Genomic DNA, 12,354 nt, shown 5'->3' with positions numbered 1-12,354 from the left:
TTTAAAGAACTGGCTAAAAACTTTACAAACCTGAGGAGAGATATGGACATCCAGGCCATCAACAAAACAAAAAGGCAACCTGCTGAATGGAAGATCTTTGCAAATGACATACCCAATAAGGGGTTATTATTCAAAATATATGAAGAATTGATACAACTCAACACCAAAAAAACAAATAATCTGATTAAAAATGGGCAGAAAAAGATTAATTGACCATATAGTTGTGGGTTTTTTATTGTTCTATTGACCTGTGTGTCTATTTTTGTGCCAGAACCTAACTGTTTTGATCACTACAGCTTTGTAATATCACTGGAAGTCCAGAATTGTGATACCTCCCGCTTTGCTTTTTCTTCTTTTCTTTTATAAGGTTGCTTTAGCTATTCTTTTGTGGTTCCTTACAAATTTTAAGATTATTTGTTCTAGCTCTGTGAAAAATGCTGTTGGTATTTTGATAGGGATTACATAAAGTGTGTAGATTGCTTCGGGTAGTATAGACATTTTAACAGTATTTTTCCTTTCAATCCATGAACATGGAGTCTCTTTCCATTTCTTTCTATCATCTTCAATTTTTTTCATAAGTCTTTTATAGTTTTCAGAGTACAAGTCTTTCACTTCTTTAGTTAGGTTTATTCTTAGGTATCTTATGGCTTTTGGTGCCATTGTAAATGGGATTGATTCCTTGATTCCTCTTCCTGCTGCTTCATTATTGGTATATGGAAATGCAGTAAATTTCTATATGTTGATTTTGTATCCTACAACTTTACTGAATTTGTGTATTCTAGCAATTTTTTTTGTGGAATCTTTCGGGTTTTCTATGTATAATATCATGTCATCTGCAAATATTGAAAATTGGACTTCTTCCTTACTGATGTAAGGAAAATATTGAAATATTGAAAATTTGACTTCTTCCTTTTATTTCTATTAGTTGTCTGACTGCTGTGTCTAGGACTTCCAGTACTATGTTGAATAAAAGTGGTGAGAGTGGGCATCCTTGTCTCTTGTTCCTGATCTTAGGGGAAAAGCTCCCAGTTTTTTCCTGCTGAGGATGATGTTAGCTGTGGTTTTTCCAAATAAAGTCTTTCTTTATTATGTTGAGGTATATTCTCTCTAAACCTACTTTGTTGAGGGTTTTTATCATGAATGGATGTTGTACTTTGTTAAATGCTTTTTCTGCATCTATTGAAATGATCATACAGTTTTTATCCTTCTCTTAGGATATTTTAAAATTTTTATTGCAATTTATGATTATGTCCCTCCTTTTATACTATTGTTGTTTTTGTGCTTTTTAAAATTTATTTTCGTATGGTTATTTCTTTCTGAAGTTTGTCTGTTTTGATTTAGCGAAGAATTTATGTTGCTGATCCTCCCTGTTGTCTCTCATTGTTTTCCATTTCATTAACATGTTTTAAATTTTCATAAATAATATTTTCTAGTTTCCATTTTTTTGACCTCTGTTTTTTAAAAAAATTAACAATTTTTAAAACTTTTTGTCAGTTTGGACACTTTCTAATTCTAGAATTAAAGATTATGGAATTCCCTCTGTGTAATACTTTAGCTATATTATACAAGGTTTTATAGTTAGTATATGTTTCCAAATTGATAATCTCTAGAATATTCTCTTATAGCTTCATAATGTTTTTGTTTTGCTTTTCTGTAATTTTTGGACTGTAGTGTAAGTTAAACCTCATCACCATTCCTTACCCTTTAAAAATAGGTGAGAAAGGAAGAAGAGAAGAATGAAGTAAATGTATAAATATATATGATATATCAAGGAAAAATATATAATAGATGATACAGATATGTGTCTCTACCTGGTGATAAGTGTTAATTTTCATTAATGAGCTCCTTTTTTTACACCAATTTTATGATCTTTTTACTTTAGCTAGTACCTCAGCTAAGGTATTTGAGCCTTTGGTAGTTCCATATGATAAGGGATGATACAGTTTTTTTCATTAGCTTTTACCACAGAGTATGGTAGCATTGGGATGCTCCTTGTGGATCCCTTTGGTTCTATCTATGCTTTTCCCCACTTCTATATGCAGCAATAAACCTGTTTCTTCTTGAGGACTAACAAAAATTAAACACAACAGCCAATACCAAAACAGCCTTTTCCCCCCTTGTGTGCCCAGTGGCAGGAAGAACCTAAAACTGAAATGGCCTCATGGTAATCTCAGATTCAGTGTAATTGAATCATGTTCTCATCTGGTATATTCATGTTTCACTTAGGTTCTAAGTCAGCAGTCAAAAGTCCTCAAGAGATTGGAACCTTAGATTTTGCAAATGAGTCATCATGTTTGAGAGTGAGAATTGCCCCTTCCATCACTACCTCTTCTTTCTCAACCCATGTATTCTGTTTTAGGGAGAAACATAGCTATATTGGTTCTTGGTTCAGAGCATTTACCACATCATGTGGATAGTACCCCAGTCTTTAAAAAGATAGCATAGTGAATTCTTATAGAGTCCTCTCTATTGTTCTATACAGTCCAGTGTTCTGGGTGATGGAGTAATTAGCAGTATCAGTGAATCCTGTGGGCACCAGTCTGTTATTCTACTTCTTTTATTTCAAGTGAGATCCTTGCTCATATTTCAGTTTTATACACATTAACATGATGACAAATAAGATATTTAGTAGTCTACTGAAGGTCATTTTTCCAGAGATAAAGAAGGCAGAGAAAGTCCAAATCCCATCCCTTTTATGATGAATGGAGTCCAGTGTAATAAACTTGCCAAACTGTGTTGGCTAATCCACTTGGATATGGTACTATGTCAGAGTCTCAGGATTACCCACTGCTACTGGCCTGTTCTGATTCAACAGTTGTTGTACCAGATCAGCCTTTATGAGGGAAAGTCCATGGAGTTAAGCTTGTGATAGCTGCAATGCCTATTTTTTTTTTAATTTTTAAAAAATTAAAAAAATTTTTTATTGTTATGTTAATCACCATACATCATTAGTTTTTGATGTAGTGTTCCATGATTCATTGTTTATGCATAACACCCAGTGCTCCATGCAGAACGTGCCCTCTTTAATACCCATCACCAGGTTAACCCATCCTCCCCCCCTCCCCCCCCAGAATCCTCAGTTTGTTTTTCAGAGTCCATCGTCTCTCATGGTTCATCTCCCCCTCCGATTACCCCCCCTTCATTCTTCCCCTCCTGCTATCTTCTTCTTCTTCTTTTTTTTTCTTAACATATATTGCATTATTTGTTTCACAGGTACAGATCTGTGATTCAACAGTCTTGCACAATTCACAGCACTCACCATAGCACATACCCTCCCCAGAGTCTATCACCCAGCCACCCCATCCCTCCCACCGCACCCCCCACTCCAGCAACCCTCAGTTTGTTTCCTGAGATTAAGAATTCCTCATATCAGTGAGGTCATATGATACATTTCTTTCTCTGATTGACTTATTTCGCTCAGCATAACACCCTCCAGTTCCATCCACATTGTTGCAAATGGCAAGATCTCATTCCTTTTGATGGCTGCATAATATTCCATTGTATATATACACCACATCTTTATCCATTCACCTGTTGATGGACATCTTGGCTCTTTCCATAGTTTGGCTATTGTGGACATGCTGCAATGCCTTTTATCACATTCACTGTGGGAAAGCTGGGGAAGGAAACAGATTGAATTCATGGGACACTGGGGTATTGAGGGGTTGATATAGGGCATAAAGAAAATTGGCTTCCTTTGAAAGAACTCATTTAGGTGAGCCAATTGATAAGTCTTTCAGGAAAGGAAGGACACCCTCATCAGTAGAGAAGGAGGGCCTTTTCCTACTGCAAAGGGTTCAATAAGTGACATTGAGGCCCTTTTAAGTTGTCCCATGTTGTACTCTTATCTCTACTATTCTTTCCAAGTCAGTAGCCTGCCTTTTATCTTAATATTTATGGAAAGGCCTTAAATTCAGCTGACCTTGTAATTCAGCAATCATCAGGATCAAAACTAGATTTTGGTTTTTGGCTTTGAGCACCAAAACTGGAAGAAAAGATTACTCTGAACTCTTATTTTTTTTTAAGATATATTTATTAATTTGAGAGAGAGTGAGAGAGCAAGAGAAGAGGGGCAGAGGGAAAGAGAGAGAAAGAAGCAGACTCCATGTGGGGCTCAATCCCATGACCCTGAGATCCTGACCTGAGCTGAAATCAAGAGTCGGAGGCTTAACGAACTGAGCCACCCAGGTGCCCTACTCTCAATTCTTATGCAGAACATCAATAAAATGAGCATTTAGCTTTTTGCAGCCCTGGTTTTCTGACTAGAGATGATCCTTCCAATTAGACATTATGGAACATATCAAATTGTCTCATCCATCCATTCTATATCTGCTAGATTTATTTAACTCTTAGTTTAGAATAGAGTTAAAGGGAGAATCAGTAAGTCAGCAGTACCTACCAGAAGGTTTCTTGCTTTTGATCGTGTAGGCCAAGGTACCCTTTTATACTTGTCCTTTTTTTTTTTTTTTTTTTGCCTTTGATGTCGTTTTTGGTCTGTTTAGGAAACTACTCTCAAACTCAACCTCAGACTTACTCTGCTTATAGTTGTATGGATTTCTATTGCATGTGTTCTGGGAACCTTGTCATTATCATCACCACAGCTGGTTGGGGATCTGCGGGCTCGAAATGGATAGATAGATAGATGAGAGAGGGGATAGGAAGGGAATCAGTAATGATGCTCATGAAAGAAATATTAGAAGAATTATTGACAATCAGCTGCCAAAGAACAATGTGAAGGACTTGAGCATCTCAAGGGCTATGGGGTAGAGTTGTGCATTGTACAGCATTAGACAGCTGAGACAGAGAAGGATAAGCTTATGTCCTAACTTGTCACAGCATGATACAGAATGAAAAGTAGGGACTTTCTATGATTATACTTTCTTGCTTAAATTACCTCAGTGCCTTCTAACTGCTCTCCTCCTTCTACCTATGTCTCCTTACAGTTTATTCTCGACATAGCTGCCAGAGTAATTTTTCAAAAATAGAAGTTAGATCATGTTACTCCTGTGTTTAAAACCTTCCAATGGCTCCTATCTCACTCAGAGTAAAAACCAAAGTTCTTACAAAGGCTTACAAGGTTATATGACCTGGCTTCACTCCTTCTAAACTCTCCCTGTTTCTCATTTTGCTTCAATTACATTGGTTTCCTTGCTTTTATTCAAACATATCAGGTATGCTCCTGCCTTAAGGTTTTTGTTCATGCTCTTTCCTATGCTTGGAGTACTATGCCTGACTAAAACTCTGTCACTTCCTTCAGGTCTTTTCCCAAATCTCAATGAGACATAGCCTGACTACCATATTCAATTCTGCCTCCTCCAGTCCCCTCACCATCTTAAAACTGAATGCTTCCATAGGACTGCTGCCTCTGGAAACTGACTGTAGCTGCCACCAAGTTGGTTTCTTTGTAGTCTCTGCTTCTTTGGGTAATTGGTTTCCCTTTCTAAGTCTGGTGTAGATGGAGCTCAGGTTATAAGCCTGTGCCATAGTCAGAGAGAGGCTGAGAAATCAAGTATCTATTATTTTCTTTTCTTTTTTTTTTTTTTTTAAATATTTATTTATTTATTTGAGAGAGCGAGAATGAGAGAGAGTACATGAGAGGGGGGAGGGTCAGAGGGAGAAGCAGGCTCCTCGCTGAGCAGGGAGCCCGATGCGGGACTCGATCCCGGGACTCCAGGATCATGACCTGAGCCGAAGGCAGTTGCTTAACCAACTGAGCCACCCAGGCGCCCCAAGTATCTATTATTTTCTGCTTGTATAGTGGAAGGCAACTCTGTCTCTACATTTGGGGTTTTTATCAAACAAAGAAGGGGTTTACAATACTGGAGCTAAGGAAAAGAAAATCACAATTTTCTGTAACACTGCCATTCTTTTCTCCTGGGAATCCTGTTTATGAGTAGATTGGAATTCTTTCACTTCTCCCTCATGTCTCTTAAGTACTCTTTCATACTTTGGGTTACTTTTTTGCTCTGACCTACATTCTAGAGTGATTTTTTCATTACTACCTTGCTACTAATTTTCTCTTGAGTTTTGTCCAGCATGTATCCTTTCTGTTGAGGTTTGTTTTTTCCCACTGCTATTATTTTTTGACATCTTAAGAATTGTGGTAAAATATTCATAACATAAAATTTAACATTTTAACCATTTTTAAGAGTATAATCCAGTGGCATTAAGTATATTCATAGTGTTGTGCAATCTTCATGAGTATTCAACTCTGGAATTTTTCATCATCCCAAACAGAGACTTTGTACCTCTTAAACAGATAACTCCCCATCTCCACTTCCTTCAGCCACTGGGAACTTTCTTCTTTCTATCTCTATGAATTTTCCTATTCTACGTACCTCATGTAAATGGAATCATGCAGTATTTGCCCTTTTGTGTCTGGCTTATTTTACTTAGCATAGTATTTTCAAAGCTCATCCATGTTATAGCATGTATCAAAATTTCATTTATTTTAGGGCGCCTGGGTGGGTCAGTTCGTTGAGTGTCTGCCTCTGGCTCAGGTCGTGATCCCAGGGTCCTGGGATTGAGTCCTGCATCAGGCTCCCTGCTCTGCGGGGAGCCTGCTTCTCCCTCTGCCCCTCTCTCTCTCTCTCTCATGAATAAATAAATAAAATCTTTTTTAAAAATTTCATTTATTTTAAATGTTGAATAATATTCCCATATATCCATATTACATTTCATTATTCAGCCATCAGTGGACACTTTGTTCATAATACTTTTCTTTGGAAAATTTCTAGTTGGTTCTTCTGCATATTCATTGGCTCCTGTTTTATTTGTGTTTGCTTGTGTTTCATACTTTTCCTTTTTTAAATGGAAGTTACTCATTTCTCTAAACATTATAAACATATAAAAATGTCAGACTTTTATAAAATTCTGAAAAGATTTTTTTAATATTATTTTTAAACCTTGACCATTTTATTTATCTATGTTTTAGAATTTTGGTTTTTAGAAGTGAGAGATTTTGTTTTTCCCTTCCTTCTCTTCCTCTCAGCACATCTGTCTAGTGCTTATGCAGTTACCTCTGCCTGCTCCCAAGGCCCCAGTGTAGAACCAAGTCCTTCAGCAGCATTTTAGATTTCCTTAGGCATAGCTATACTGGGGCCAAGGCAGATCATGACCTTAGGCTGTGTGGAGGAGGGGACTGCTTTAGGCCCAATCTGTTTAGCCATAGAGCTTGCTAAAAGCCATAGTTCCAAGTGAGGTTCAGTAGCAGGTTTTTCTACTTGGCCTATGGAACAATGTGTTTGTAATAATACTATATCTGAATTTTAGGAGTTTTTAGGATATGGGGTATTATGATCCAAGAAAAATAAGTCAGTTTTAGTTTCAACTTAGATTAGTTAAATTGAGGTGAGACCAAGGCCTTAAAATTTTAAAATAGGAACATTGTAAATTTCCCATAGATCTCCCTATTTAAAATAGCTGAACATGTAATAGATGAAACTTTCCACTTTATTCCACATACATCACTGGTTTTTGATGTAGTGTTCCATGATTCATTGTGTATAACACCCAGTGCTCCATTCAGTACGTGCCCTCTTTAATACCCATCACCAGGCTAACCCATCCCGCCAACTCCCTCCCATCTAGAACTCTCAGTTTGTTTCTCAGAGTCCATAGTCTCTCATGATTCGTCTCCCCCTCCAATTTCCCCCCCTTCATTTTTCCCTTCCTGCTCTCTTCTTCTTTTTAAAATATATAATGTATTATTTGTTTCAGAGGTACAGGTCTGTGATTCAGCAGTCTTACACAATTCACAGTGCTCACCATAGCACATACCCTCCCCAATGTCTATCACCCAGCCACCCCATCCCTGCCACCCCCCACCACTCCAGCAACCCTCAGTTTGGTTCCTGAGAGTAAGAATTCCTCATATCAGTGAGGTCATATGATACATGTCTTTCTCTGATTGACTTATTTCGCTCAGCATAACACCCTCCAGTTCCATCCACGTCGTTACAAATGGCAAGATTTCATTCTTTTTGATGGCTGCATAATATTCCATTGTATATATACACACTTCTTCTTCATCCATTCATCTGTCGATGGACATCTTGGCTCTTTCCACAGTTTGGCTATTGTGGACATTGCTGCTATAAACATCAGGTGCACGTACCCTTTTGGATCCCTACTTTTGTATCTTTGGGGTAAATACCCAGTAGTGCAATTGCTTGGTCGTATGGTAGCTCTATTTTCAACTTTTTGAGGAACCTCCATACTGTTTTCCAGAGTGGCTGCACCAGCTTGCATTCCCACCAACAGTGTCGGAGGGTTCCCCTTTCTCCGCCAACATCTGTCATTTCCTGACTTGTTAATTTTAGCCATTCTGACTGGTGTGAGGTGGTATCGAACTGAGGTTTTGATTTGGATTTCCCTGATGCCGAGCGATGTTGAGCACTTTTTCATGTGTCTGTTGGCCATTTGGATGTCTTCTTTGGAAAAATGTCTGTTCATGTCTTCTGCCCATTTCTTGATTGGATCATTTGTTCTTTGGGTGTTGAGTTTGATGAGTTCTTTATTGATTTTGGATACTAGCCCTTTATCTGATATGTCATTTGCAAATATCTTCTCCCATTCTGTCGGTTGTCTTTTGGTTTTGTTGACTGTTTCTTTTGCTGTGCAAAAGCTTTTTATCTTGATGAAGTCCCAATAGTTCATTTTTGTCCTTGCTTTCCTTTCCTTTGATGATGTTTCTAGGAAGAAGTTGCTGCGGCTGAGGTCGAAGAGGTTACTGCCTCTGTTCTCCTTTAGGATTTTGATGGACTCCTGTCTCACATTGAGGTCTTTCAACCATTTGGAGTCTACTTTTGTGTGTGGTATAAGGAAATGGTCCAGTTTCATTCTTCTGCATGTGGTTATCCAATTTTCCCAACACCATTTGTTGAAGAGACTTTTTTCCATTGGACATTCTTTCTTGCTTTGTCGAAGATTAGTTGACCACAGAGTTGAGGGTCCATTTCTGGGCTCTCTATTGTGTTCCTTTGATCGATGTGTCTGTTTTTGTGCCAATACCATACTGTGATTATGATGACAGCTTTGTAATAGAGCTTGAAGTCCGGAATTGTGATGCCACCAGCTTTGCTTTTCTTTTTCAACATTCCTGTGGCTATTCGGGGTCTTTTTTGGTTCCATACAAATTTTAGGATTATTTGCTCCATTTCTTTGAAAAAAGTGGATGGTATTTTGATGGGGATTGCATTGAATGTGTAGATTGCTCTAGGTAGCATTGACATCTTCACAATATTTGTTCTTCCAAACCATGAACATGGAACATTTTTCCATTTCTTTGTGCCTGCCTCAATTTCTTTCATGGGTATTTTATAGTTTTCTGAGTACAGATCCTTTGCCTCTTTGGTTAGATTTATTCCTAGGTATCTTATGGTTTTGGGTGCCATTGTAAATGGGATCGACTCCTTAATTTCTCTTTCTTCTGTCTTGTTTTGGTGTATAGGAATGCCACTGATTTCTGTGCATGATTTTATATCCTGCCACTTTGCTGAATTCCTGTATGAGTTCTAGCAGTTTTGGGGTGGAGTCTTTTGGGTTTTCCACGTAAAGTGTCATATCATCTGCAAAGAGTGAGAGTTTGACTTCTTCTTTGCTGATTTGGATGCCTTTTATTTCTTTTTGTTGTCTGATTGCTGTGATTAGGACTTCTAGTACTATGTTGAATAGCAGTGGTGATAGTGGACATCCCTGCCACGTTCCTGACCTTAGGGGGAAGCTCTCAGTTTTTCCCCATTGAGAATGATATTCGCTGTGGGTCTTTCATAGATGGCTTTTATGATATTGAGATGTGTATCCTCTATCCCTATATTCTCAAAATCATGTCCCCCAGCTAAAATCACTGATTTTACACTTAATTTCCTTCTTAGATTCATCACTGTTCATATCTGTATGTTGTGATTATTTGTCTGTTGATTCTCTAATCAGAGCAAGAGCTCTCTGAAGATAGGGATCCTGTCCACTTTTGTTCACTGATAAATCCTTGGCAATTTAGCACAGGGAATGGCACCATAGTGGATGCTACTTATGAGGTAAACTGAGGGAATCCCAGTACCTTTCTGATCCTTACCAGGATCAGAATTCCTCTACCAGACCCAGAATTCTACTACCAACACAATTTTCTAAGAAAGCACAATATCAGTATAAGGGATAGTTTATAAAATGTTTCAAAAACCAGTGTCTGGGTCCCTTTCCCTCCATTTCCATCAGATCTTTTATACCAAGAGCATAAGCTAATTTGTATTACTAGTAAATGTTAAAGGACACAAATAATTTAAAAAATGAATTTGATTAAGACATGGGCAATATATGGTCTTTCTTTAAAGAAAAAAAGGCTCAAAAACGGTCTTTAAAAAGGTCTTTCTTAAAGACAGTATTTCTAAAAGTAAAATTGAGGACTTACGTAGCAAAACTCAGGTGTTTTTTCATTAATTTAGGTCATTTACACTATTGCACTGTATTATGGCAAAAGAATCTTGAGTCAGTTGGATGTATCTCTCCTTTGTATTTGCATGAATTTAAAATTTGAGTTACACACATTGAAAAGGTCAGTAGATAGCATTCTGGTATTTTATCAAAGATAATGTGGCTGTTTGTTGTGGCTCTGGTTCTAGGCAGTATGAAACTGTGGTTCCACTTGAAGATTCTATTGTGACTGAGGTTACAGCAACTCTGCAAGAATGGGCCAGTCTGTGGAAACAACTCTATGTGGTAAGTATTGATAAGTAGCTTACTAGATCTTTAAAGTTCCATTAGAAAAGTGAAAAAAATTTATCTTACATATGCCAATTACAAATTTTTAGATTTCTGAATAGTTGCAAAATATTGCAACTTTGTTTCTAATATTAACCGAAATATGGTACACTAAGTGTTGTTCAACCTGAAGAGAACACATTATTTGTATGCCTTCAGTTCCATAACATCAGGGGTTTTAGCTGTCTTACCCACTGCTGTAGCCCTAGAAGCTTTCATAAAACAGGTGTTTCCTGAATGAATGAACAAACTTAAGAGTTTCATTGTGAACCTAAAGGTGGGTAAAGGCCAAGAAGTTTTATCAACAGTTTCTTATAGCTACTAAGCTTATAGGATATGCCATATATGACATGTTTCGCTAAGTCCACAATTAATAAAAAGATAATAAAAACCCAATCCATATCCTCTGGAAACTTGGAGAGTAGAGGGAGATAGGACACAAAAAAATCTGGCTGAAGTAAGTGACAAGGTTTGGGTTCTGTTATTTCATCAAGATGGAATAAGCACATTCTGTTATACTCCTCTTACTAATTACAACAAAATCCTGGACAAAACCCATAAATCATCTACCAGAAAACTCTGAAAGTAAAGGAAAAGAAGGTGGAGTGACTAGGGACATTTGAACTCAAGGATTGAGTGAGTTCCCTGATTGTTGTTTTTTCTTGCCTCTCATATACTTTGGCCTGGGCTTCTCTCTAGAGAAGCCCACCACCTGGAAATACTAATGGGTGCACACAAAAACCACCAAAGAAAGCCTTTTCTTTTTAGCCAAAGGATGGCTCAGCAAGACAGAAACCTTCTTTTTCCTTCACATCGGACGGGTAATGTGCAGAGGTTGTAACAAGGTTTGAGTGAGGTACATGTCATACAACAGTGTGAACACCGTATCATCATGCTTATGAACTACAAAAGGATCAAGACAGAAACCTTTTTAACCTATCCTTTATGTTCACTAGAGAACATTGCAATAAAAGCTGCACTCCCTTGTACCCTCCCAAACAGGCATTACAATAGTGGAATTGGTGACCAGAACTCCCATCTTACACACCTACTCTTCCCCACACCTGCAGTAACAAGGTGTCCCTCTCCAGTGGAGCCTTAGACCAAACTCTGACTTCTGTCCCTCCCCACTACAGTAATGAGACAGTGCCTCTCTTCGGTGGGTCCCTGCAGGAGGATTCTGACTGCAACTTCACCAGCACTTGCAAAGTGGCACCTTCCCCAGCAGAGCCTGTGGGTGGGACTCTGGATTTCACAACTACCCAGTGTTAACAAGGTGATACCCTTATTTTGCAGAGTTCTGTGGGCAAAACTCTGACTTCCTCCTGTGCTCTGAAGTAAGGAAGAAGCATCCCTCCACAGAGGAGCCTGTGGTTAGAACTCTTGATTTCCACTTCCCTTGTAATAATAAGTGGGTCCCTCTGCAGCTGAGCCCGTAGGCAGGACTGACTCTCACCCTCTCCCCGTTAATGAGACAGTGCCTCTCTCTCTAGTACACGATGTGAACAGTACCCTGTTTTTCATCCTTGCCCTGCTGAAATGAGGCAGTGCTTCTCCCCACCCAAATCCATGCTGAGTATAAGTGAAGTGGAGTTC

At 38.2% G+C, this 12,354-nt stretch overlaps 1 protein-coding gene and 1 non-coding gene across 2 annotated transcripts in view; one reads left to right on the top strand and one right to left on the bottom strand.

Moving 5' to 3' along the window:
* The window catches only part of DOCK3 (dedicator of cytokinesis 3), a 482,665-nt gene that overhangs the window by 124,488 nt on the left and 345,823 nt on the right, over positions 1-12,354 (top strand). Inside the window, exon 4 of the mRNA XM_044912806.1 lies at positions 10,620-10,716. Within this exon, the coding sequence (XP_044768741.1) occupies positions 10,620-10,716 (97 nt within the window). The remainder of the gene's footprint in view (positions 1-10,619; positions 10,717-12,354) is intronic.
* On the bottom strand, positions 11,570-11,673 carry LOC123323233. Its single transcript, XR_006539296.1, has one exon. It is a non-coding gene; the product is annotated as a small nucleolar RNA U13 (small nucleolar RNA).

The sequence above is a fragment of the Neomonachus schauinslandi genome, chromosome 1 (genome assembly GCF_002201575.2).
Source record: "Neomonachus schauinslandi chromosome 1, ASM220157v2, whole genome shotgun sequence".
Taxonomy (NCBI): Eukaryota; Metazoa; Chordata; class Mammalia; order Carnivora; family Phocidae; genus Neomonachus; species Neomonachus schauinslandi.
Note: the sequence above shows the minus strand (reverse complement) of the source record. Positions and strands in the feature narration are given on the sequence as shown.